The 27709-nt window shown below is 53.6% G+C and overlaps 1 protein-coding gene across 1 annotated transcript in view; it reads left to right on the top strand.

The window, feature by feature from the left end:
* Positions 1 to 27709, top strand: part of SDK1 (sidekick cell adhesion molecule 1) — a 734089-nt gene that overhangs the window by 524283 nt on the left and 182097 nt on the right. Inside the window, exons 6-7 of the mRNA XM_040229997.1 lie at positions 20884 to 20995; positions 21612 to 21802. Of these exons, the coding sequence (XP_040085931.1) occupies positions 20884 to 20995; positions 21612 to 21802 (303 nt within the window). The remainder of the gene's footprint in view (positions 1 to 20883; positions 20996 to 21611; positions 21803 to 27709) is intronic.

Raw genomic sequence — 27709 nt, 5'->3', positions numbered from 1 at the left:
TGCATGCTGCAGAGAAGTCATTCCTGAAGGAAGATCAGTCAGGCTGGTGAACGTCTTTGTTTTCTTGTTTTAAGACTTCGCCAACCCCACCTTCAGCAGCCACCACTCTGATCAGTTAGCAGGCATCCACATCAAGGCAAGGCACTCCACCAGCAAAAAGTTTCATCTTGCTGACGGCTCAGATGACGGTTAGCATTTTTAAGCGATAAAATATTTTCTTATTAAGGTATGTACCTGGGTAGCTCAGATGGTAAAGAATCTGCCTGCAATGCGAGAGACCCAGGGTCAGTCCCTGGGTCAGGAAAATCCCCTGGAGGAGGAAATGGCAATTCACTCCAGTATTCGTGACTGGAAAATTCCATGGACAGAGGAGCCTGGTGGGCTGTAGTCTATGGGATCGCAAAGAGTCAGACGCGACTGAGCGACTAACACTTTTACTCTCACCTTGTTTTGAAGACATAACGGTATTGCACACTTACGGACTGCAGCATAGAACAAGCAGAAGCCCACGTGGCTTGCTTTATTGTGACATTCCCTTTGCAGCTGGTGGCCTGGGACTGAGCTAGCCGCGTGTCCACGTCTGCCTGTGTATGGCTCATACAAATTAAACGTGAACATTTTTAGTGAAATTAGATCATGCTGTATGGACTCTTGTGTAAGCTTGTTCACTTAATATCTCATTATTTATACAATATTAATACCTACTTTATCACTTTAAGTAGCTGCCTCATTTCCTTTGGAAGCAGACATCACGACTCATCAACCTAATCCTCGGTTGGACATTCAGATTGTTTCCAAGTTTTCACCGTTATAGACAGAATGATGGATATCCCGTTCGCTACATCTAATGTAAACATCAAAATTATTTCTTTACAATAAATCCCTAGGAGTGGGACTGCTTTTTAAGCATGTTCTAGTGGAGCTCTTTAATTGCAAGAAAGCAGAGACCCAGACAGACCTGCCGGCTCCCGTGTGCAAAAGGGTTCAGATGAGCAAAAGGAATGAGAGCATCTCATGGAGCTCAAGAACAGGATGCCCCCAAGCCTCGCGAGAGACTAAAAAATAAGGCCTCCTGGAGCCGAAGCGCTTCCCAGCTCTTCAGGAGCCAGGCAGCCCCATCTCTGCTCCTCTGAGTCTCCTGGCTCCCTCCTCTTCCTCACCAGCCTATTTTGAGGACTTCTTTTGCCGCCAGACTCAGTTTTATATCACAGCTTCAGGGACTGACAGTCATCTCTGTCTCTCTGATAAAATTCTTAAGATGGTAAGTCTGATTGGCAGATTCCTACCGGTCCTGAGTCCCAGCCAGTTAACTGTGGACCGCCTCGGATTAGCGGCTGAGGCTAGGTTTCAGCCGTGTGCTGGTGAGCGCTGGCTGTGGGCGTCTCCTCCCAGCACCATGTGCAGCGAGGCTGCGTTTGTATCTTCAGACCTACCGGGGTGGGAATGACTGCACCAGGGAAATTGGAGGGTACTGCAGATCAGGGCCGGAGAAGGCACTGGCACCCCACTCCAGTCCTCTTGCCTGGAAAATCCCATGGACGGAGGAGCCTGGTGGGCTGCAGTCCATGGAGTCTCTACGAGTCGGACAGGACTGAGCGACTTCACTTTCCCTTTTCACTTTCATGCACTGGAGAAGGAAATGGCAACCCACTCCAGTGTTCTTGCCTAGAGAATCCCAGGGACAGGGGAGCCTGGTGGGCTGCCGTCTATGGGGTCGCACAGAGTTGGACACGACTGAAGCGACTTAGCAGCAGCAGCAGCAGATCAGGGCCGGTTGTTCACTGCTTATCAGAAAACCACTGGGTGTCGCATGGAATGAACCTGTCAGATTCCTCAAGAAAGGTTTGGCTGGTGACCAACATCTTTGGCATATTTGTGATACAGTCCGATTCTGTTAAAATACTGTAGATGTTACTTTATCCTCTTCTAGCTTTAATGTTGTAGAGAAGAAGTCTGGAGGTCTTTGGTTTTCATTTTCGTTTTCTTTGGGTTGATACCTTGCTTTAGTCTATCCTAACTCTTACAAGTTTTACTTCTCCACGAAGCCCCCACATTCTACTGGGACGTGACGCTGTGACTGTCTCCCTCTTGGTCCTCAGGAGGCCCTCTTAGTTGAAGACGCAAATCGTCTTTGCTTGTGTCTGCTGTTAACGTGGTTAGCACTTTTCTTCCACTGCCTCCAGCTCTCCCGTCTGGGGCTCCTGCTCTGCTCACACGGGGTCTCCTGGAAGAGTCTTCAGTCTGCCTGTCCTCTCCTTATAGCTCATTTAATCTGTCTTCTCTGAATTCTAGGAAGAACCCTCAATTCCAGCCAGATTCACTGATTTGATTGTGTACACTATTTTGATCTGTTCTTCCGGGCTTCTATCGAATTTTTAACTTTGGCAACTGTTATTCTCATCTAAAAACAATCTTTTCTGATCTCAGATTATTCCATTTTCATATTTATAGTATACTATTGACTCTTCTCAACGAGTTTTTTATTTGATTCAGATTTTCTGACTCATCCGAATCAATTTGATTCAGAAACGTCCTGAAGCGTTGTGTTTCATAAAGGAGATGTTCTTTCAAGTGCTTTAAAATGAAGACTTCTCATGCTGGCCTGGGCCACGCTTATGCGGTTCTCTGGGGAGTCCCTTGGACTTTTTTCCTGGAGTTAGGAGTTCAGATCAGCAAGCCTTTGCCCCAAGCAGGGCTCATTCACACCACCCCATAAGAACTCTCCCGTGCAGGGTAGCAATCCTGCTTTTCAGTATTAGTATAGTTATTTCCCTATTTGTTCCTTTGGAAATGTCCATAGGGATTTAAGAAGCACAAAATGAGTGCTTTCAAATCACCTTGGGGCAGGAGTTTGATTTTGCTTTAATGGCAGCATTCAGGGTGACTGAGGGGGGTGACCTCAGAGACTTGGGGGGAAGCTGCCGTACCCTCCGGGGGGGTCGGTGGGGCTGGCTGTCGGGCAGCGAGTGATGCTGGTGACAGACGTTGAGCTCTTAGGAGCAGGGGCTCACCTTGGTGGCGGTGGCTTGAGGAGTGTGGGGAAGGACGGGATGAAGGGTGGCTATGTGCTGGAAGGTGCCGCCTTGCTCCTGGGGTGCCTGCCTCGGACAGACCGCTGCCCTGGAGATGGGAGCGGAAGGAGGAAGCCTTTCCCAGCCCGGGATGCCGCGGTCAGCACAGCAGGGTGGGCCCGAGCCGGGCATGGAGACGGGTGCAGCCCCCAGATGGGGAGTGCCCCGGGCACCCTGGCCACGAGCCCAGCCGTGGGGCAGCAGGCAGGCTGCCGGTGGATGCAGGCCCGTGCTGGGACACCCCCCTCAGGCTCTCACATCCTGCCTGGCTCCCGTGAGGAAGACGGTCAGGACGTTTCCCCACGGGCCTGGAGAGGGACTGGGGTGGGGCAGCCCTTTTCCTCGGGCCGCAGTCCCCCACTTTGCTGATTGGTTTGCAGCGGCCCCCAGCGGGTTCCCAGGAGTTGTGGCACGGTAACTCCCAAGCTCACCAAGCGGCGCCAAAGGTCACAGGGACGTCCTTCCCTCCTCGCCCTCCCCCTGCCCGTTGTAACCGCCCCGCATCGCACGCCGTCTTCTTCCCAAGCGTGTGCGGTGGGGAAGGGCCAGGCCTCTCCGTAAACAGGCCCATCAGGACCACAGGTCTGAGGCTTTCACTCCTGCTTATGGCCCGGGCCGTGTCCCCACTGGTCCTCTGGGGACAGGAGCTGGAGTCTGAAACCTGCCCCACGACCTGCCCGGTCCCTCCTCCCAGACTGGATACACCTTAGGTCACTTTAGAGAAATCTGCTCGGCCGGAAGACAATGTCCTCTAATTTCACAAACAGACTGGATTTTTGAGGTGTGTGGGTTTTTTTTTTTTTTTGGCAGGACTCTAGCTTCATTTAATGTATTCAGATGGTGGAGATTGTGGTTGTGATGAGATTCTTACCTGAGTTAACAGATGATTGTTCCTCACCGCAGAACTACAGGAGTGACCCTTATAAATGAGCACATGCTTTGTTTTCCCTTGGTTGCTGACAGCCACCGCTGGGAGCCCTGAGTAGAAGAGTATTTAGTGACAACAGCCAGCCTAGTGTTGCAGCAGGAGAAAAAGTAGGAAATTGATGAATTATCTTTCTATTCGCACCTTCAGAAATAGGTTAATTGTTTCAGTGACTGCCTCTGTCTTGATTAGGAAGCATTAATAGCAATTAATGATATAACTTCAAGAAAGGTATAGGAAAATTAATAGAATTCTCAGCCAACATAAATTATAGTCATTATCTACTGTATCCAGAGCCATTATGGCTGCTAGGCTAGTTGATTAAAGTGCAAGTGGATTTTTTGGTCTGAATTCTCTAAATAACTGAACAAATCTTTTCTTTATTTTTCTAGTATAAAATTCCCCGTAGTGAGCTAATACTATTATTTAGTTCAAAATGCCTCAATTCTACGACTTAATTAAAAACCGTTCACAAGTTAATTTTATTAATATATGCACATTTTATCTACATGTGCAAATATTACTTGATTATGATGATGAGGTTTTTTTAGTAAAAAATAAAAAAGAAAGAAACTGCTCAAGAATGGCAAAGAACAGTTCAGGTCCAAAAATTCAAAAATGCAAACGATTTTATGCAGCTTGAGCTCTGCTCAGCTGTAGGAGCAGAGCACATTTTCTTTGGAAAAACCAGTAGTACAGAGGATGGCAGCAGCGACGGGGACGAACGTGCAGCCGCTCACACTGGCAGCACCCTCAGTCTGTCCCTGGGTCTGGGTGGGGCTGGGTCCATGAAGTCACCCTTCATCTTCTCATTTGTAGCAACCTTGGGGCTTCCCTGGCGACTCAGATGGTAGAGAATCCACCTGCAATGCAGAAGACCCTGATTCAGCCCCTGGGTCAGGAAGATCCCCTAGAGAAGGGAATGGCTACACACTCCAGTATTCTTGGACGTTCCTGGTAGCTCAGATGGTGAAGAATTCACTGCAGTGCAGAAGAGCCTGGTTTAATCCCTGTGTCGGAAGATCCCCTGGAGAAGGGGGAATGGCAGTCCACTCCACTGTTCTTACCTGGAGAATCCCATGGACAGAGGAGCCTGGCAGGCTACAGTCCATGTTTGCAAAGAATCAGACATGATTGAGTGATGAACACTTTCAGTTTTAGGCAGGAGGAGTTGTCTCACTTACAAGTGAGGAAGCTAAGACTTGGAGATGGTCAGGAACTTGTCCACGGTCACCCAGCTGAGTGGGACGCTGAGAGCTGGGGGCTGGTTGGGTGAGTCCCCGGCGTGTCCTCCCAACCGCTCGGCCAGACTGCTGTGTAGGGGTTGACTTCTTTGAAGAAGATAAAATTTGCCTCGCTGGACCCAACTCTGCCCCATCTGATGCTCTTTGTCAGGGTCCTCAGGAGACGCATGACATACAGCTGACCTTCCCAGTGTCAGCGCCAGACGCACAGGAGTCTCAAGAGAGTCTAAGCCGCCTTAAAGCTTTATTGAGGGCTGGGAACCGCCGTGTTTATCTTCACTCTCGGTCACACTGTGATCTGGGCAGAGTCAGCCTTAAAGTCAAGGCGTGCCGCCCAGCCCCACCGCTCATCACTGAGACCTGGCGGCTGCGTCCCCGCTGACCTTGCTCTTCGGCTTCAGTGCTTCACGGATGGTGGCCGGGTGCCCGGCCTGCGTCCGCCAGACTGAACCCTGTGCCCTGTGTAGGCCTGGCACCCTCACCTTGCTGTCGCCTTGATGTTTTATGTGTCTTCCTCAGGCCTTTCTAGCTCTTTCTTTCCTTTCTGGGGATCTGGCAACCAGAAGAGCGTTCCAGATCTGTACTCTAACCCGTAAGGAGCATACAAGCGGCACCATGTGTCCCCGCCCCCAGGGATGCTTTTGAAGGTTAGCCTCAGGATTCTGTCGGCTTTTGTAGACAAAGCGACGGAACTGATCTTCTAAATGCCTTCCAACAAACTGTTTATTGCAGTGTTGCCTTTTGTAATGTACTCTGTGAGGGTCATGTGGATTTGGGAGTAGGGGTGAGAGTGATTAGGGAAATCTTCGGAGGTGGAGGAGTTTGATCTGGCCCCTGAAGGATGTCTGCAAAACTAGATGACCTCTGAGGTCAGTGGTGGATCGGTGGGGAGGAGTGGGGGGTTGGATAGGAGCTAGGCGCAGAGCTGAAGCAGCAGGGCACGCGGGCCAGGCATGAGGAAACCAGCATGACCGGAGCTGGGGAGGGGCACTGAAGAGAAGTGGAGACGGATACTCCGGGTGGGGAACCAAGCGAGTCCATCAGTGCAGACAGAGGGGCACCCCAGTGAAGACCACCTGAAGGCCCCCGGGGCCCCAGCAGCAGTTTGCTCCTCACTCGCATTGCTCGGGCAGCGGGGGTGCAGTGTGGGAGGTGCGTCCTCACTGCACGGCGCGCCCCTGCTCCACCACGTGGGCCTTGTCCCCGGGTTCACGGCAGGGCGCAGGGGGCACCTGCCAGCGCTTGGAGGAAGCTGCTTGGAAATGACCCAGGTCCCTTCCACTCTCATTTCTTGGCCCAAACCAGCCACACGGCTAACTGTACTTGACACCTAACTCTCTGGGAACAGGGAAGGACCCTGCTCTTGTGTCAAGAAGGAGAAGAGACCTCAACGCATCGGTGAGCCTCCGTAGTGACTCCCACCCCAGGCAGAGGGCAGAGACGGGAAGTGCCAGGTCCTGCAGCAGCTGTCAGGGTCTAAGGGAGACGGGCTGGGTTCTGGGAACACTGGCCTGAGTTCAGCATTTGAAGTGACCGCTCTGGCTGAAGGATCTCTCAGCCTTCTCTCAGTGGGCTTTTATTTCTGTTACTTGTGCATGGCCGCACCTTGGACCTCTTCATTGGAGTTAGGATGGGATGGGAGTTAAGAGCACAGATTCGAGTCATAAAGCCCTGGGTGTTTATCCTAGCTCTGTCCTGTAAAGCAGGGGCGCTACCTTGTGGGTCTGTTTACTTATCTGTCAAAACTGGAACAACAAAAAAATACATATGGTAATGGACACACGGAGAATAGCACAGTGTCTGGCCCATGCTAAGCAGTCAGTAAATGCGCTGTGATTATAATCTGAAAGTCTCTGCCTTGGGGTTCTTAATTCTGTTCATGGTCTTCCTTCCCTCCCACGTGTCCTGCCTTTGCCTGTTTACTTCTTCAACACCGAGCTTGTCTCCACTGCCCAATTTGTTAGCCCCCTTCTAGCATCCTCTCCTTCCTCCACACCATGATGTCCACATTTCAGTCATTTCCTGTGGCGTCAGTCCCCTCTCGACCTTCTAGCACGCTCAGCTTGCGGAGCTCAGCCCACCTTCCACCTGCTGCTCCTCCGCAGGACCGAGGTGCCTCCAGACGGACGTCCCCCAGCATCTCTGCAGGCGTCAGTGCTGCCCAGCAGCCCCTGGACTCACCCCAGGCTTCCTCCTGCCTCTTTTTCCTGGCAGCTGTCCCGCACCTTGCCTCCTTCCACCGCCTGCTGTGTGTTCATGAAGACAGAGGGTTTGGTGTGTTTTCTTTTATGTAGTTGATAGCCACGTGAATCTAATCCCAACTGAAGAGTGAGAGCACCTGGCACAGAGCTCCTCCAATTGCATGAACACACGTGTCACCCAGAGAACTGAACATTCAGGCCCTCATTCGGGGGCCCTGGAGTGTGGCCTGAGTCTCTGCCCCTCCAGCCACCCCCCAGGAGAGGTCTGCACTGCCGCTCCCAGTTCCACTCTGAGGAGCAGTGAGTTGGTTGATACGTATTGAAAACTCACTGTGTGCTGAGAAGCATGATCTTTCCCCTCTAAGGAGTGGGAGCCCTGCTGCCAGAGCATGGCCCACAGGACAGGCTTCCCCGAGAGCTGAGCAGTGGGGAGTCTCAGCTCATCCACCCAGACCTGCTGGTTTAGAATCTGCCCTTGAACAGGTTCCCAGATGACTTGTGTGCACATGAAGGCTTCAGAAGAAGCTTAGAAGAGATAAATAAAAAGGTCTTAAGAACGTTTGTAAAACTGCATGTTGTTTTCCAGTGTTTTGCAAACTGAAAGTATTGATGTCAAATTAAGCTAATTAGTGACGGGGTTGAAATTAATTAACCAGAAAAGACACTCTGAGGAAAATAAATTTGGTACCAGCCTTAGAAGAAGAAAAATATACTTATGAATGTATTTAACTTGTATTTTAAACATCATTTAGAAGGTCTTATCTATAGCTATTTCTTAGGAAAGCCTAGTTGTAAAAGAAAAAAAGATGACTCCTGCATCTGTCTTACTGAATTATTTTTAATTTTTGTTCCATCATTTTTAATGTAAATAGAAGCAAATATGCGTGTATAGTCTTATTTTCCCTTTCTTCTACCCCAAAAGAAACATGCCATATTGCTTTTCAGTATTTGCTTTTTTCGTTTATCAGATCGTCTTAGAGGTCTTTCTATGTCAGTCTATAAAGAGCTTCCTCATCATTTTTTTTGCTGCTGGGTAGCATCAAACAGTGTGGATGTACTTCCTTAGTATTTTTCTTTTCAAAATGATATTTAAAAGCCCTTTTCATAATAATAACCAGTAAGTAGGAGGTCATACCCCCAGAGAATAATTGCTGAACCTATGTTAAATTTCTACATCTTTTCCGATTCTTGTCAGGTAACCACCATATGTTTCGATGAGGGTCATTTTAGGCTAAAATGTTTTTCCCAAACAGTCCTTAATTTTCAGAATAAAGAAATAAAGGGAGCATATGTCATCTGAGAGAGACACCTCTGACCTTGGGGGGGAATTGTTTGGGGGGATCCTTGCCTCGTGTGCTTGCAGAACACACGGGGCAGATTTTACACTCCTCAGGCTCCCCCCGCCGGCCCGCCTGAGCTCCGCCCACATCCGCATGCGGACTGATCCCGTGCAGCTTCAAAAAGAGCTTCATCCTACCTCCAACCCCTTTCTGTCTCCCACTCCGGGGGCTTGTGGGGCATTTCACTGCCTGGACTGAACAGAGACCAAGTCAAATTTTTAAGCAAATAGACGGCATCCTCTTATTGGAAGCGGTGGGAGAGGTTTGGTGGCAGTGCCTGTCATTTAGCAATTTGCCATAATTACTTTTAGATTTCCTATAAATTCTCTATAAATCTGTTATTCATGCTGTCACACAGAAAGCGGAGCACCCGCACGGCTTTCACACTACAGCAGGAGCACTCTCGGGGCTCATTTGTTTGAACTGATAGTTTGCACTCTCCCGATTTGCTGAGTAATCATCGACCTTCTGCATGTTAAATAGGCCCACACTGACCAAATTCTCCCTTAATAAGTTTGAACAATCACATCAGTGGGTTTAGGACTTTATTTTTTATTCATCCGCCTTCCAGTTTATGTGAACAGACTGCTTATGTGTCCACCAGCAGTGCACTCCCCTCATTAGGCTGGTGACCATCTATTTGCCAGGGTATATCTTCAGCGGGATCTTGGCCGTGTTCTGTACGCTTAATTCTTCATATGCACACCTTCTGCTTTATGTACTCTCCCTCGTTCTGTCATCAACCCTAGATTTATTGTCGGTGCTGATTTTAGACCAAAATATAGAGATTGTGTTGACATAAAAAAGAAAAAAGAAAAAAAAAAGAATCCTTGCCTCCTAGCAGATTGAGTGGAGAACCATTTGGTTTAAATAGATAACCTTGGGTCATATCGGAAAATGTCTTGTTCTAGCTGAGTACTCTATTCTTGCACCATGGGACTGACTTTATTCATTTAAGGGAAGCTAGGGCATACAGGGAAAGAAATATTTTCTTCTCTTAAGATTTCCTGATTTGTTTGTATGTCTGTTGTGACACCCAAGGGTAATTCTGATACAGCAAGTCTAACAAAAAAGAAACGAGATGGGAAAACAGAGGGGGCATTCCTCCGCAGTCGTGAGTTCTCATCCTTCACCATCAAAGCCTCCGTGCCCCGGCTCATTCTGCGGTCGTGCTTGCTGTGGTCCTCATCAAGGACGATGCCCCTCCTAATCCCCAGAGGTAGACAGGGGAGAGAGAGCACACGCAGGAGCAGGAGAGAGAGAGAGGAAGACCAGGAAAAAGCCGAGGCCTCACTCCCGTCTCGCCTGTGCCCTCCGACCAAGCGTGGTGCTGCTCTCCAGCCTGCTTCCTTGCTCCTCATGGGCTCAGGGCTCCCCACTCAGGGTGCTGCTGTTGCTGTTCAGCCACTAAGTTGTGGCGGACTCTTTGCAGCTCCGTGGACCGCTGCATTCCATGGGCTCCCCCAGAGTCTGCTCAGATTCTTGTCCACCGAGTAGGTGTTGCCATCCAACCATCCCATCCTCACTCAGGATGATGAATCTCCAAAGAGGCTAAGCCCAGAACCTACCCTGGTGCAGGGCAAGCAGTCAGCCACACCATGTAGGTGGAGGGCTCAGCCCCGCCTGGCCCACCCAGAAATGAGCTGGGTTAAAGCCCTCCCTCCATCCTCCAGAGAGAACTGCTCCGTGATCCTAATGTCAGAAGACAGAACACGGTTCTATTCCCAGAATCAGCTTGGAATGAATATGGCTGATGGACACAGTTATTCATTAAATCATTTACTTACTTATTGTTTTGGAACTTTCAGTGCTCAGAGTTGCTCTATGCTGGTTAGGATAGAGATCCTACAAGACGTTCTGCCTCCGAGTTTGCTCTCTTCTGAGATGAAATAAATAAGAAGTTGACTACCTAAAAACACAGCAGAGGAAGTGTTCTTCAGTACGTTTGCATGAACAGTAGCGTTTAAGGTGGGAGTGCATAAGAAAACACCACATGATTGATAAAGTGTTCCTTCAATTCTGGGCAGAACCACCTCGCGGCATCTCAGTTTTATGAAACACTAAATATGTAAATGAGAGATTTTATTGGTTTTTGGATTTCTAATTTGAGAAGCTCTGGTTTTATTTAGGGCATTAGTCTCATACGGAAAAATGAAAAGAGGGTCATCTGTTGGTCTGTGGGGTGCCCCTTCCGGGAAGGAGCTGAGACCTTGAGAAACCTGTTTCTCAAAATATTGGCCCCTCGGTTCTTGATGTTTTCACGTGGCTGGGGGGAGGCATAAAATATAACGCTTTCAGTGTTATGTCATTGCAATCAAGCGAAGTCTTCAAAAAGTAACAGCCCAGGGAGTGTTCACCAGCAGCACAGCTTCCCGAGCAGGCGTCTGTATAACTAGTCAATGAATTTACCTTGAGCTTCAATTGCCATAATTTCTAGTCTGTGAGTTGAACAATGGTATCTGTAGCCAAAGGGAAAATAACTTCAGTTTAGTCTGGTTCTCTAAAGTTCCTCACTGTATTTTAGTGTGGCGGGGGGGAGGGGGGCATGATTGTGATTTTTCCAGATAACATTCTGTGAGCATCCCACGACCCCTCTCTCTCTCATTTATCCCCGTTTTTCTTTCACGTGCTTGCAGCATTTGTTAAGATAATCTTGTTTTCTCCAGGGACTCAGGATTGCGTTTCTTTGTTCTGGGTTTTATCTGTCACAGACACTTTTCTAGTTACAGATTCTGTTTGTGAATCGTGCTATGTAAAGAAGAGCTGATATTTTAGCAGGATCTGAGCCTGGCCGAGAGTCATAAGCACGTCCAAGGAGCAGAGCTGTGCTTCTGTCCGAGAACTTACATGCCCGATGCTGGTCTTGGGATGAGATTTGATTGTCTTAGGAACATATATTGATGTTGCTTTGGAAACTGTAAAGTCAGATTCCGTTTGGCAAGCACCTGTTAGGCACTTACTGTTTGCCAGGGGCTCTAGGGGCTCTGAGGAGGACAGAGGCATAGCTGATCGCACACCTTCAGGCGTTTACGGGGCGGGGCAGCTGTGTACTCTCACAGACGCCCTCCTCTGAAGGACACACGCGTTCGTCTCACCGCTCCCCAGAAGCAGAGCATGGGCGCTCAGGGAAGATGTGGGCCCAAGTGTTTACTGAGAGGTGACGCTCGGAAGTGTGGGCACAGGAGACAGAGAAGGGAGAGACACCCGTGTGGGTGCCTCAGTGAACCCACCACCCTGGAGAGGGAAGCCCGGAAAGCCTTCCTGGAGATGACGTGCTCCCTGACCTCAGCAGATGGGTGGGGGTTCAGGAGGCAGCCGTGCAGCAGGCAGGGCAGGAATGGGGAGGGTTGTTGGGGGCATGGCACTCAGGTCAGGGGTGAGGGTGGCTCTGGGATGATTCAGAGAGTGCCTGGCATGTGGCCGATGAGCCAGGGAAACTGAGCCCTGCTCTCTGTTCAGTGAGCAGATGCCACTGGACACCACTGGGCACCGGGTGCTGAGAGAGTGGCCGGGGCGGTGCCTGTGCTCCCGGCCGGGCTCTCGTGGGGAGAGACAGACAGACTGGTGCAGCTCGCAGGGGGCGCCCTGGTGTGGGAGCCCAGGGATGAGCGTGTCAGGGAGGGCCGGCCCGTCCCCGTCAGAGCTCCTAGCCCCCGGGGGCAGGCCCTGGCGGTGTTGCTCCTGACCCAGACGGTAGGCTCACAGTCGTTACAGAAATCCCCTGTGGGTCTGATTCCTCCTCTGGGGGTCGCTCCGTGCTGTGGTGCTCTTCCTGGAGGTCTACCAGCCTCTAAGTGCTTTGGGTCTCGTGTGAACTCTGAGAAAATCTTTTTCCTTGGAGCCCCTCCAGCTCTGGGGGTGAGGGTGGTGGGAGAGGCCAAGGCTTCAGAAGGCCCCCCCAAGGGGCTCTGTGTCTCCCCATTATCCTTGCTAATAGCCTTATATGGGGATCAATTGCCCCGGTCGGCTCCACACCCAGGTTGCATGTTTGACAAAATTATTCACGGACATTCCTCATAGAGGCTAAAAGAGGTCCATTACTGCTCCTAGGGACACTCTCCATAATTTCAGAACACCATTTGGAAAATGGAACTGATCTCATGAAAAATAGCCTCTTACTCCTCTAGCCGCCAAACTGCACACGGTTTTTCTCTTGGATGTCCTTCTTTGGGCTTTGCTAGTGGCTCAGTGTTAAAGAATCCACCTGCCAGTGCAGGAGACCCGGGTTCGATACCTGAGTTGGGAAGATCCACTGGAAAAGGACATAGCAAACCTCTCCAGTATTCTTACCTGGGAAGTCCCAGGGACGGGGGGCCTGACGGGCTGTGGGCGACTAAACCAACAATGCTTCTTCTACTATTAAGCAGCGAGTGAGCGCTGGGGCCCTGCAGTCGTGTCTATGGACGGGAGCCCACCAGGCTCCCCTGGCCATGGGATTCTCCATGGGAACACTGGAGTGGGTTGCCCGGCCCTGCTCCAGGGGATCTTCCTGACCCAGGGATCTCACCCATGTCTCTTGTCTTCTGCTTTGGCAGACGGATTCTTTACCACTGGCGCCACCTGGGAAGCCTATTAAGCAGTGAAAGTGAAGTGAAGTCGCTCAGTCGTGTCCAACTCTTTGCGACCCGTGGACTGTAGCCCACCAAGCTCCTCCGTCCATGGGATTCTCCAGGCAAGAGTACTGGAGTGGGTTGCCATTTCCTTCTCCAATTAAGCAGTAGACTTTGCATTTATATACTTAAATGAAAAGCAGGTCATCAGCTGTTGTCCCTGGAAATGTGGGTCGCTCTGGTGTCCAACCACGCAGATCCTAAATCCACACTCCAGCTCTCCGGTTTACCACTTTGCGCTTATCCCAAAATAAATAAATAAATGAATAAGCCTACTGCAGAGTTGCCTTTCACACCTTCATTTTTCTCTGCCCAGTAAAAAACTGATGAAAATACATTCTTGGTAATGTTCCATTCATTTCCAAATGTGCAAGTTCTCAAGTATGTTATAAATGAGAAGAAAAGAAAGAGCTGGGTTGTTTGTCAAGCTGTCATATTATTTTATTTATCGAAAAGTCCAGAAGTGTATTGAGATAACAATGGAAGTGCATGTAAAGATAACAGTGTAAATGGGACGTACTGCTGAGTGTCCTCCCATTTTTCTCTCTTCCTACCGTTGGACAGTAAACAAGAAGAACTGAGCTGGCTGGTATAGACTCATCCGGAAGGAGCAGGGAGAGCTTCCATAATGGGGTTTGCCCCCGTTACATGCCCCCAGCCCCACACCACCACCCCCCTCTATCCCTCACTGCACCGCCCAGTGCCTTCAGGGTTGTGACTGGGTTCTGGCTAATGATCGAGAGAGTACACGGTGTTTGAAAGGACAGGAAAGCTTTCTTAGCTCCACACACAACAGATTATCAACCCAGAAACTTACACAGCCCCCTCACCTGTTCCGGGGCTGGGTGAGGAGAAAATAAAAAGTGAGTCTGGGGAAAGTAAAAGGTGGGAGGGACATTCAATTTAGTGAACATGATTTTTCCAATCAGGAGAAAATTCATGCTGTTTATTTCAGTTTTCAGAATAAAGTGCATCTTAAAATTGCCCAGGTTCTGCCTTGAGAAACTCACCTCTTAGAATACGAGAAAACGACCTGGTTTGCCTGCTGCACGTACACCATTTATTGTAGTACATGTTAACAAATAATAATAATAATGTCTATGAGTTCTTGGAGATTATATATATTATATATATGCACATATGTGGGCTTCCCAGGTGGCACCAGTGGTAAAGAGTCCGCCCGCCAGGGCAGGAGATGCAAGAGACGTGGGTTTGATTCCTGGGTCGGGATGATCCCCTGGAGAAGGAAGTGGCAGCCCACTCGTTTTCTTTACTGGAGAATCCCATGGACAGAGGAGCCCGGCAGGCTACAGTCCATGGGGTTGCGAAGAGTCGGACACGACTGAGCATCTGGGCACACACATACATGTACGCGTATGTATGCACGTGCACACATGTATCTCCTCGTCTCTTGAAAGACACGCAGCCTGGAGGGGTCAGCTCTGCAGGACTCAAGCTCTCAAGACGCCAGCTCCCTGCGGTGCGCACAGTGAGATGCTTCAGCCTGCGGGAAGGCACTTCACCCCTTTGCCAGGCCATCTGAATAATGCAGACAAAGCTGACAGACTCCATGTGGTTGCAAAGGCAATTGGTGGGCAGAAAAGCCACTCGATTTTCTTTAAGTGAAATGTCTCGGAGCTGTTTCACCCGTCTCCCAAAAGGGCACCAGTGTACCTAGTTGTGCAAGGGAGAAGGTTAAGAATCAGAACAAACGGACCAATTAAGTGGTGTTTTTATTGCCAGAAAGCAGCTGAGGATGGTGGGAGGCGGCCAGGGGGCAGAAGCTGAGCTACACGACTGAAGAGAAGAGGGGCTCCTGCTGTGCATGTCTGGTGAGCTCTGTGGACAGGAGAGGCTTCTTGGTGGAGGTCAGGATTTTTGCTCCTATATATATAGCCCCGCATTCCTTAGCAGTTGTTCCGCCAGGCAGACGCAAAGCTGCAGCTTCAGAAACTGAGCAGAAACGGCCTTGTCTGTGGGAGAACTCCGGTCCGTTTGGAAGAAACAACAGCCTGTGTCTCCTGGCGTCATGCTGTCTTTCTCGCCCTTCTTCCACTGCCCTGGCCGCCTGTCGCCCCGGCCCCCGTGCGCTGCTCTGCCTGCCCTTCTAGACGGAGGCACTGGGATCCGTCCCAGGCCCAGGCCCGTCCTCTGATCTTGACCCCGTGCTCTCACCGTGGAGCGGGGCAGGGGGCGGCCTCCCCATCGGGTGCCGTGGACCCGCCGTGGACCCCCACGGCGCCCTCTCGCCCGCCTCACCCGCGCGTGCCGTGGCCCCAGCCCGCCCTGGCTCCTGAGCTTTCACCCTGCTGCGTGCGCTGCCTGCACCCCGACCGCTCACGCCAGAACCTGCGGGAGCACAGGCCCAGTTTCTCCTCCTCTTCCGCCCACCCTCCTCCCTTTCGCCTCCTACCATCTCCACCGCGGCTTTCCTCCCCCAACTCCTTCAGTTCCTTACTGGACGAAGCCCAGACTCTGTAGACGGCCCCCTGCCATGGACAGCCTCCCCCGAGGCCACCCACAGACCCCAGCTTCCCCTCGACCTTCAAGAACCACTTACAGTTCTCCAAACACGCCAACCCAGTTTCCACCCTCCTTTCCCGAAACGCCTCTGGCCCCTCATCTGCCTGGTGAACGCCTAGCCGTCTTCCCGGGGCCTGGCCCCGGCCTTGCCTCGTCCCCTGGAGGGGCTCATCCCACCACGTCCTGCCACGTGCCCTGCCCTGCTGCCCGCTCCCCCCACCCCGGCTCTCCCGGCCCCACAATGAGCTGCTGACTCGACTCTCTTCCTCTGTGAACCCAAGCCGCCTCGCCGTCACCGACCTCTGCACTTAAACCGCAACCCCCCCAGCGCCACGCTTACAGTGCCCGGCACTGTGCCCCAGAAATGAGAGGCCGCTACTGCTGCTACCACCCTTCTGCAGTAAAGACCTGATAACAATGACCAAGCGTGTTCTGAGACTTAGTTCTTCCTTCAACAAGTACCCACAGCGAGGCTCCTGCAGCCCAGGCGTCTGTTTTGTGCAAAGACGACCAGCACGCCTGCCCTCCTCATGCCAGGGGGTGGACACCCCACAGGTCAGGACACTGCCGGGCGGTGAGAGCCCGCCGCCCCGGCTCGAGGGGGCCGCTTCCTGCTGGTTTTAGGTGCTGCTACCTGAGGGCTGAGGGCTTGCTGTGTTGTCTCTAGACGTGTTCATCAGTAGGAGATACTTGTGGCACACCCCCCCCACACACACACACACGTCTTGGTTGAAGCCTCAGATGTGGAACCACTTGTACAGAGGGACCATGTATCCGGCGGGACCACGTATCCGGCGGGACCACGTATCTGAAGGGACCACGTACCTGGAGGGGCCACGTGTCCGGCGGGACTGTGTGTCCTGAGGGACCTTGTATCTGGAGGGGAGGGACCATGTATGGCGCCGTGTATATGAAGGGACTGTGAGTACAGAGGGCCGGCCATAGGTTACGTGGGCATTTTCACCTGCCAGAGCCTGGCACCCATAACCCCAGCATTGCTCAAGGGTTAACTGTACACCCTGAAGTGGATTGCTGGGTTGTACGGTAGTTCCATTTTCATTTTATTTGTTTACTTATTTATTTTTTTGAGGAACGGGCAGCTGTTTGGGGAGGGGGTTGTGTGCGTAAGACAAGTGCATGTCTCTCTTGGGAGCAGAGAGGCAGGGACCAGGCACGGAGGAACAGCCAGAGGCTGCTGCCGAGCCTGGAGAATAACGGGCCTGCCGCCTCCGAGGCAGCTTACCGCCCGCACTGCCTTTACCTGGTCCTGCCCTCTAGGGCCCGGCAGGGCCCCTTCCAGCCCGCTCCTACCCCGTGCCCGGCCCAGCCCACCCACACTGTGCGCGCTCTGCTTGAGAACAGCCCAGTTCCCGCCACACCTCCACCGCCCAGTCCAAACGTGGCCGTCTCCCACGGGCTCCTGGGGCCACCGGCTGGCTTCCCGAACCCTCCTGTGCCCCGCCCAGTCCCCGGAGTCCGAGCCTTTGCGTCTGGATGCCTGCGGCTGGTTCCCCTCTTCGGACTCTGGGTCAGCACCTCCCGCCTCCCCGAGGGCTCCCCTGGCTGGTGTGGCTTGGGTCTATCCCCACTAGGCTGGCCCCCGAGGGCACAGTCTTGACTGCCGGGCATCAGGGCGTCTGCCCTCCATCTGCTGTATCTGCAATAATTCCACAGCTTAGCAGTTCAGATACACTTTGAACTTTTTTTCCCCCCCCTGTCTGAGGGATTCAATCTTCTTTAAACGTACTTTTTAATTAAATGCAACCTGGAGAGCTCTCTCCACTCAGCCTCTGTGATGACTAAGGGTTTCCTGTGGGGGAAGCCGGCTCAGATGGGGCCCCAGGTCCCCCTGCCAGGAGCCTTTCTTCCCGGAACTACAAAGCATTTGCCTTTCTGCCTTTGAAGCTGCCCGGTGCCCACTGCTGCTGACCTCGGCAGAAACCCTCCTCTTGAGCCTGTGTCTCCACCTCCCAACCACCTACGCAGCCTGGGAGACGTTCAGTGAAGGTGCTACAGTAAAGTCTCAATTAAGGAGATGCTCAGGGGACGGAGCGCTCCAGTTAATTTAATTTTTGGTTAACTGAGCACAACCAAAGTTGTTATTGAGAGGCGGCGTTGTCATGTAAAAGAGAGATTATGAACTTAGGATGAAGACATTTGTGTTTAAAACCCATTTTCTGCCATCTGAAGTCACGTGACTTTGGGGCTCAATTTTCTCATCCATAAAAGGGGGTGCTAATAGCCATCTTACTAGCCTGTTGTTAGATTAAATGGGGCAACATTTGTGAGTGTGAACATGTAGCAGAGTTGGACGGCCGTGTGGGAACTTGGTGAAACACACTTTTCTTCCCGCTTCCCATTTTGTTTTCATTTTTCTTGGAAATAATTCTTACTACAGTGGCATATGGGTTTTTAAACATGTTTTTTAATGCAGAACACTGGAGGAGAAGGTAATTTTCCTGGCAGTGGTAATAGTGACTCATTATTGTAGAATATTTATGAAAAATTAACCAATTGTTGAGTATCTGTGGAGCACTTGCTGTATCTCAGATACTGTGGGAATAGCAGAAGTGAAGAGGTCATTTTATTCTTTTTAAAATGCCCAGATAGTCTTTGCACTTTTCTGCTAAGAATTGAATTTGGGTGGGGGGAAATGGTAGAAATGTCAGCTTGGCAGGTTAAAAACACACATCTGTGACTTCCTCTCACTTGAAAAAGAAGTAGAAGCCCACTGGAAAGCAGGCTTAGGTCCACGGGACAAGGAGGAGCCGCTGGGGAGTGAACGATGAGAAGAACGTCTGGAGGGAGGAATAGTGGCCTTGGGGCAGGGGAAAGGGGTCTCGGCTTGGGGACACCCAGGACAGACGTGGCCACCTTGGGGCTGCTGCGAACACAGCTAGAAACTGGGATCAGTTCACGGTTTCTGTCTGGAACAGTCTGCTCCCTACCTCCCACTGTGTGCAGAATGCTCAGCAGGTAAAGCAGATGGACAGGGGCGCCGACAGACAGACAGGAGAGGAGCACTTCCTTCTGAGAGGGAACGGCTCCCGAGGAAGAGCTCTGTGCGCTGGGGTTCGAGGGCTCCTGGGAGCAGCCCTGAGCTCCCCGCCCGACGGAAGCCAGGCTGCCCGTTGACAGGCCACAAAGTTCACATTTGGGCTCCATTTTTAAGTCTCTCTGTGCTGCTCTGTTTAATCCACGCGCTCACACAGGTTTGAGGATGGGCTGACGCCTCCCGGCCCGAAGTGCAGCTGCTCACGCGACCTGTCCTGCCGACCCAGCAGCTGGGGGGCCTTGAGCTCCTGTCGTCGCTGGGGCAGTGAGAGCCGCGTGAACAGAAGTCCCCATCCCATATGGATCCACGTTACCAGCAGCTTCCTCCTTTCCCCTCCTGGGGGTACCGGCTGTGTCCAGTTCACCCGTCCCCAGGGGCTGTGGGCTGGACGCTGGCCCACCTACCTGTGGGCAGTCAGGGGCCTGTCTCCGGGGACCGTCCCCCCGGGCTGGTGGGACCAGTGCTGAGCACAGGCGCCGTCTCTGGGCGCCCGGCCAGCGGCGATTAAGGCCACATTAGCACCTTGCTTGGCGACCTCCCCGCACCCTGCCGCTCTCCTTCACGTCACGCGACTGTGTGCAAATATTAGCTCCTTGGGTCATTTCTCCTCATCAGCGACTTTCACAGATGACAGGCAGGCTGCTCATGTGACCGGCGTTCCCAAGCCCTTGTCCTTTGTCGCGAACGCTGTACGCGGAGATCTGACCAGCAGCCCCATGGGCCCCGTGGTGCCGCCTGCCCAGGGCGCCAGCTGTGGGGAGGGGCAGGCTGCCCTGGGCTTTCCGGAGGCCTGAGGGTCCAGGGAGCAGCCTCCCGTTAGCGTAGTCAATATGAAGGTTGAAAATTGATTTGGTGGTTCTGCCTGCAGCAAGCTTTTTTTTTTTTTTTTAATTCACACGAACCTTTCATTCCAACATCTTGTCCCGGTGAGTCAGTGAGAGCGGGACTCAGCGCTATGGGGCTGTGACTAGAGGGCGGTCCTCTTTCCTCTCCTCTCCTCTCTCCACGGCCCTGACCACACTGCCCGTGGTGGAACCGACCATGGAGCCCCTCAGCCGCTCGCGTGGGTGACGCATCTCTGCAGCCTCAGGTCCTCTGGGAAGCATTTTGCATTTGCCATGATGTCCACTTATTTTTTATTTCCAGTCTCATCTGTCTCCACCTTTATTGAAATTCCTGTTCTCGAGATGTTTGATCAGTCTTCGTTTTCCCTGGATAAACAGTAGTAATGCGCACTGTGCGTAGTTTAATTTTGATATTACACATATTTGAGAAAAGAGTTGCAAAACCATCTCGTGTTTTTTTCTCCCTTGTCACCAGAGGGATGAGCTGAATTATTTATAGCTTGATACTCAACAGAGATGGAGCAGGGTGTTTACACTTCAGACAGAAGGGATTGCACCGAGTGCTTCGTTCATGGGGTGTGTTTGCTCCGGGGTCACATTCAGGTCCACATAAGAGAGTGGCCACTGCCCAACCACACACGTACCCATGAGAGGGCCTGACCCATGAAATAGTCGTGGAATTGGATGGATTTGAAAGTAGTGGCTAGACCAGGTACCTCAATCAGCAAAGTCTTTAACTGATAAATAAGGTCAGCAGTGGAACATGTGTGTGAAGGCCGTCATGAGCACGCTGGGCAGAGGGGCAGCGAGAGCTCTCAGTTTCCAGGGCTTCTGGGCAGGACGTGGGCTCATGGGCTGTGGGCTCCAACCCCGGCTCCTGTGGTCAAAACCGCCTGACCGGGACCCCAGGAAGGGCTCCTTGGGGCCGGGTCGGGCCCGGAGGTGCTGGCTGTCCTGTGGGAGCGGCTCGATGAGGTTCACGTCTGTGCCCCCCTTCACACCACGTTCCCGTCCGCGCCCCGTCTGTGCTCCAGAGGCCCCTTCATGGCTTCCGCTTTCTCTGCCACAGGAGACGCTGGCACGCCTGAAGCCATGGCCCCCGTCATCGTGGTCCCCCCGAGCAACAGGAGTGTGGTGGCCGGGTCCAGCGAGACCACCTTGGAGTGTATCGCCAGCGCCAGGTACGCAGCTGGTCCCCCACCTGCCGGGCGAGGCCTGCTCCCCCAGCAACGGCGACGTGGTCCCACAGCCAGGCCGTGGGCACAGCGCATCAGGGAGGATTGCGTGGACCCTTCCCAGGCCTTGTTCTGCCGTAATTAAACTGGATGTGACATTTATACTAGAAGTCGGCGCTTTAGCTGTGGGTCAGGCAGAGAGTATCCTCTGAGGTTCTGGCTGAGGAGCAGAGGGAAGCTGAGGCCTCTGAGTGCAAAGGAAAGCGTTAACCCCTTCTTCTGTTGTCCTAGGTGCTCTCCGCCCGGTTAGTGGCCGCCCCACACTTGAGTCCCTGGGATCAGGCCTCCCATGTAGCGTGTCCCCTAGCAGTATTTATTTTATATTCTTTTCCGGAGCCAATGGAACCGTTAGCACTTATGGTCCATCGCTGCTGCAATTAGCTTTCCTTGCTCAGCAGCCCTTGAGCAGAATGTATCATCCGCGGGTGCCGTAAGGGAGCAGAGCTGTATCTGGATGGAGTTTTAACTGTCCATTGTTCAGCCCACCATGGTTCCTGGCAGAATGATTATTGCCACCTACGCAATCCACAGTTACTGTCACTAACACCCCTCGTTTCCACAGGCCCGTCGAGGAGCTGAGTGTGACCTGGAAGAGAAACGGAATGAGGGTCACCAGTGGGCTCCACGGCTTCGGGAGGCGCCTCACCGTCAGCAACCCGACCTCCTCGGACACTGGGATGTACGTCTGCGAGGCAGCCCTGCCCGGCAGCGCTTTCGAGCCCGCCAGAGCCAAAGCCTTCCTTTCTATCATAGGTAAGGCTCAGACAGGGAGTGGCCCCACACCTCAGTCTGGGAAAACAGCATAGTTAACTCCTGTATTCCACTCACTGTATTTTTAACTCAGCACATGGAGGTGAAGTTTGCCTCCCAGATTCAGCCTGTTCTTCTTTCGCAAGAACATCAATGCATTCAATCCAAAGAGTTGATGTTCTGAATACTTCCGAGAAATGTTCTGAAAACTTTGAATCGTAAAGCTTGGGAAATAGAGTGTCAAGATCTTTGGCATATTTATTGCTTTCGGATACTGGTCTTTCTGCCACGAGGCTTTTCTATAACTCTTATTTGTCTGTTCTGATCAGTGTTCAGAGATTAATCTGTTACCATTATATTTTTTACTTTCTGACCCAGAAGAAAGTCAAAGAGTCTTGAATGTTCCCTTTTGTTAAACTGAAAAGTGAGAACAGAGAGGTGTCCTAGGACCACGTGTCATCCTGAAACCGAGACGATTAGGCATGGTCCGGCTGCTCTAACCCCTGGGAGATGCTGGTGTTTAGGAGGTGTGCGTGGTATGCCGACTAAGGGGATCCTCCGTCTGTTTTCAGGTTATGAAAAGATTGCACCGTATCACGAGGCAGGGCCCGTAGTTCTCACGTGTTTTAAGCCCCCGTTAGGACCCGCAGTGGCTATGATCACCGTCGCAGTGGCCTGGCCAGGAGTGGTGGCCGCTGCCAATGAGCGGTGCCCGCGGGGTCAGTCCAGGTGGGACGGCCCCTGCTTCCCTCGGAAGATAAGGCGGGTAAGAACGGGAAGAGAAGGCTCTCAGGAGCAGAAAGCCTCTGAGAGCAGTCACTCCTCACGCATTGATCACAGACCCTACAGTCTGCCTCTTTGCAAACTGAGAAAGGACAGAATCCTGTGTCTTCACAAGAAATTAACAAGAGTGAAGAAATGCTGCCTAACAGGAAGTCCGTGCCACGTTCCTTCCAGTCATGAGGAAGCGGCCCGAGAATGACTGTCAATGCATGTGACGCAAGCCTGCCCGCCGCTCGGAGAGACACTCACGAACTGCAAAGCGTCGGCGAGGCAGGCCTGAGTCAGATGCTACACCAGGGAGCCGGGCCGGCTCCCTGCTGCCTTCCTCATCCACACTTCACAGCAGTCCATCCTGCACCCCGTTTCCCGAGGGGGACCCTTCTTCCGGGGGTGACCTACAGCTGTGTGAGCGCAGCACGTCGCAGGTAGAGCCCAAGTGAGAGTCTGTGGGGTTTGAGGCTCCAGCAGACGGGGCTGTATCGACTTAGAACGGTTGCTGTTGGCATTGTGCAGTCACTCAGTCCCATACGACTCTTTGCGACCCCATGGACTGCGCGCCAGGCCCCCCTGTCCTTCACTGTCTCCCAGAGCACACGCGAACTCTTGTCCATTGAGTCGGTGATGCCATCCAACCGTCTCATCCTCTGTCGTCCCCTTCTGCTCCTGCCTTCAATATTTCCCAGCATCAGGGTCTTTTCTGATGAGTCGGCTCTTTGCATCAGATGGCCAAAGTATTTAAACAAGAGAAGAAATTTATCTCCCTGTGAACTAGAACATTTGTTTCCGTCATAACTCCCTTTTAAAAAAATTTAAATCAGTCACAGGAACTTGGTTCTGCATTTCCATCTGGATTCCAGAGCAGATTGTTACTGTATTCTCCGAGTTATTCCAGCTTTTAAAGATACACGGACATACTTGCATCTTTACGATGTTGACTTAAATCCCCTTTATTCATAAGAATTTGCCGTGACAGGTGGGATTTTGTGGTTGAGTCCTGGGAAGGCCCTGAAGAGCCTCTGTTAGTCCAGAGTGGTTCGGGAGATTACAGCCCCGAGCCCCGAGACGGTGGAGGGAGGGGTCCTCGAGAAACACGGGGCCCGGCTCTGCGGCGCTGTCACGGGGGGAACCGTGTGGGCAGCCGTCGCCAAGAACATGCAGATGAAAGGGAGCAGACCCAGGCTGGCTCCCCGCTGCTCTGTTTCATACTGGCGAGACCAGACAGGCGAGCTGTGGCTGCGCACCCCTCCCGCCAGCTCCTCCACTGGGTTGCTTCATTTCTGAGGTTTAAACAGGAATTTGGGGTCTGACTGCAGCAGTGTCACGGCCGTGACTCTCCTGGGGAAGGTGACCTCCTAGGCTCGGCGATCCATGTTCTCCGCCACCTGCCCTGGCACAGGGTCCATTTCCTTTTGTGCCCACTGTCTGGGTGTCAGGGTGTCCAGTGTGTGGGGTCAGGGGGCCCTGGGTGCCTGCTGTCTGGGTGTCCAGTGTGTGGGGTCAGTGCTCCCGCTGTCTGGGGCCTGGGTGCCCGCTGTCTGGGGTCAGGGTGTCCAGTGTGTGGGTCAGGGTGCCCACTGTCTGGGGCCTGGGTGCCCACTGTCTGGGTGTCAGGGTGTCCAGTGTGTGGGGTCAGTGCTCCTGCTGTCTGGGGCCTGGGTGCCCGCTGTCTGGGGTCAGGGTGTCCAGTGTGTGGGTCAGGGTGCCCACTGTCTGGGGCCTGGGTGCCCGCTGTCTGGGGTCAGGGTGTCCAGTGTCTGGGGCCTGGGTGCCCGCTGTCTGGGTGTCAGGGTGTTCAGTGTGTGGGGTCAGGGTGCCCACTGTCTGGGGCCTGGGTGCCCACTGTCTGGGTGTCAGGGTGTCCAGTGTGTGGGGTCAGGGTGCTTGCTGTCTGGGGCCTGGGTGCCTGCTCTCTGGGGTCAGGGTGTCCACTGTCTGGGGCCTGGGTGCCCACTGTCTGGGGTCAGGATATTCAGTGTGTGGGGTCAGTGCTCCCGCTGTCTGGGGCCTGGGTGTCCAGTGCTAGGGGCCAGGGCACCTGCCGTGTGACAGGTTGGAAGTGCTGGAGTTAACCCCCCAGGAGCATGTTTGTCCGGCACTGTGTGGCCTGGTGGGGAGGAGGGGGAACTTGGAGACCAGGAAGATGCATGTCCATCCCGAAAGGAGTGTTAGGCTCCTGGGACTGTGGTCATCCCCTCTCTCTCCTCAAGTAGGGGGTTTCTAAGTGTCGTCTCGGAAATTATATCAAGTCCAAAAAACACAGAGATGACACATTCTTCCTTGAAGCAGCATCCAGCTGGCAGGAAGACCACCGTCTGTGTACATCCCAGAGGGGTGAGTCATCGGCCCCCAGGGCACGTGGCTGAGCTGCGGGGGGCGGGTAGACCCGGCCCGCGGAGGTCAGGGAGGCGCTAAAGAAGGAGCGGGGGGTCTGGCCCTGCAGATCGAGTCTGGATTTTCCAGCGAAGCAACTTGAGTAAGACATTCCCTGCGAAGGAACCAGGACGAGCGGGCGGCCTCTGTGTTGCTCAGGTGAGAAAGGATCACAAACTCAGCACCTGAAACTAACACAGACGTGTCGCTTCCCAGTTCCCGGCCTCCGAAGGCTGCAGCCGAGGCCGCACTGGGCTGGGCTGTGTCCGGAAGCTCTGAAGGGTCCACCTCCTGGCTTGCCCAGGGGCTGGCAGATTCAGCTCACGGGCTGTGGAACTGGACCTCGTTTCCTTCTGAGCTGTTGGAGGGTCATTCTTGGGTTTTCTGGAGGCAGCCAGCATCCCTGGCCACAGTCACCCCCATCTTCAGAGTCAGCAGCAGGCCGGGTCCTCACGCTGCAGACCTCTGACCTCCCCGCCTCCTGTCCCTCTCGTTTCCAGCCAGAGAAGGTTCTCTGCTTTTAAGGGTTCCTGTGATGAGGATGGGTCCACCCAGCGGATCTAACGTCTCCCCATTTTTGGATCGATGACCTCAGTGACGTCGGCAGAGCCCCCTGCCATGTGGTGTAGCGTGTTCTCGGGCACCACTGACTGGGCGTGGACACCTCTGGGGGGCGTCCTTCCCACCCCAGTGGACAGAGGCACCAGCGTGTGGATGATGGTGGCGAGTCAAGGGCCCACCCTGGGCTCTGCCGTTTCCTGAGACTGTGGCTCTGGGGGTGGGGTGGGGGATGGATGGCTGAGGGGGTGTCTCGGGGCCGTGCAGTGAGCCCTGCTCAGGACGGGCCCCTGCAGCTCAGGCCGAGGGGTGCAGGGAGGGGAGAAGCCGAAGCCCAGCATCAGGGGCGGGAGAGCCGGAGGGGTCCTCACGGGGCTCTCCCCGGGGGCGTCCCCGCCTCCAGCTCTGAGGAGCTTCTGCTGATTGGAAGGTCAGGCCCTCTGCCTGTGGCCCCTGGCAGAGGTCGGGGACCATATGCACGGCCGGCCTAACTCACCGTGTCCACGGGACAGGAACGTTTTCCTGATGTCTGCATACTGCTTCAAAAGAGGTGACAGTTTAGTTTCAATCCCAGTTTTACTGGCTGCAGTTGTGATCTGCTTTTAGAAGTCAGGGTGAGCCTTCATTGGCAGGGTGCCCTTTCTGTAACAGGGTTGTTGCCGATGAGCTAGGACACGCACCGGCCCCGAGAAGTCCACAGCGGGGCTGCCTCGTGCACAGCAGACTCTCGCCGCCAGGCACCTGAGAGTCTCTTGGTTGATGTTCCCGGTACTCTCCCTGCCTGTTCTCCTTGTAGCTGACAAGTAGCTGAGGGTGGAGAGGAGAGTCTTCCGAGCGCTTCAGGGCTGCTGGAGGACAGTGGGGAAAGATGCGGGCAGAGGCGGGGCACGGTGGGATGACCATCGGAAGCCGGGAGGCTCTGAGGCCTGCGGCAGCCCTGCGTGTTCAGCCACCTAGAAGGCTTTCTGGAAAAGGCAGAAGAGTCAGTGAATGAGCGAGAAGACCTGGCCTCCCTGGATTCGGCCTCTGAACCCTGCCTGGGGTTCAGCAGCAGAGGAGACATGCTCGGCCAGCTCTGGAGGCCGCTCTCCCAGACGCACCCCGGGAGCCTCGGGGTCACAGAGCACGTGGAGCCGGGTGCCAGGGCGCTGGCCAGGCAGGGGCGACTGCGCTCGGAGCAGAGCGGCCTGGCCAGGCACCTGCAGCCCCAGAGCCAGGCCTGTGGCCAGCCTGGGCCAGCCGCGGGCCACTGTGTGACGATGGCCCCTCGCCTCTGAGCCCAGGCGGGCTGCTGCTCCCTGGCGTCTGGGAGCCCCGGACACTGCAGAGCCAGGAGAGCAGCCCCAGGACACCGCTCGGCGTGCGAGTCAGCATCTGCAGTCTGCACCTCTGGGCGTCTGGTCCCGTGGGTGCTGAGCATCTTATGTGTGGGGTTTTACCGTCAAAGTGTGACTCCTCTCGGGAGACCCTCAAGGGATGCTGAGTGAGAAAAGCCGGTTCCACACGGCCAGTACTGTGTGAGTCCATGTGTGTAACATTCTTGAAATGACAGCAGTAAAGAGACGGAGAGCAGTTGAGGGTTACCAGAGACCCCGGGCTGGGCACTGGGGTGGGCGTGGTTACAGAAGGGCAGCGTGGAGGGCGGACCCATTCCGCATCTCGACTGCGGTGTGGATGCAGACCCACATGAGCTGTAACAGTGCATGGGACCAAATACGTACACGTGTGCACATACACGTGCACGCAGGAACACGTGGGAGACAGGCAAGACTGGGGGGTGGGTGCCGAACACGCGAGGTGCCCCTTTCCCTGTGAGCGTCGGGAAACCGAGAGTAGAGAACGCAGGGGCTCTCTCTATTATCACAGCTGTGTGGGTCTCTCCGGTGATCCCAAAGCAAAATGTGGTCAATCGCAGCAGATGCCAATGTTTCAACTTCGATCTTTTCCTCTCCCCTCACCTCCCTGTAACCAGACAACAGGGGTAGGAATAGCCAATCAGCATCCACGATGACTGCGGGGCCCGGGCAGGGTGCAGCCGCCGGGTCGTTAGACTGTCGTCTGTTCCTGCTGCCGGGTGGTTAGTGCTGCCGGCGTCACTACTGACGAAGGAGCCGTGGTGGAGTGTGCGTGTGTGAGTGTGCGTGAGTGTGCGGTGTGAGTGTGCGTGAGTGTGCGTGTGTGAGTGTGCGTGAGTGTGCG

This window comes from Oryx dammah, unplaced genomic scaffold (assembly GCF_014754425.2).
Source record: "Oryx dammah isolate SB20612 unplaced genomic scaffold, SCBI_Odam_1.1 HiC_scaffold_2, whole genome shotgun sequence".
Classification (NCBI taxonomy): domain Eukaryota; kingdom Metazoa; phylum Chordata; class Mammalia; order Artiodactyla; family Bovidae; genus Oryx; species Oryx dammah.
Note: the sequence above shows the minus strand (reverse complement) of the source record. Positions and strands in the feature narration are given on the sequence as shown.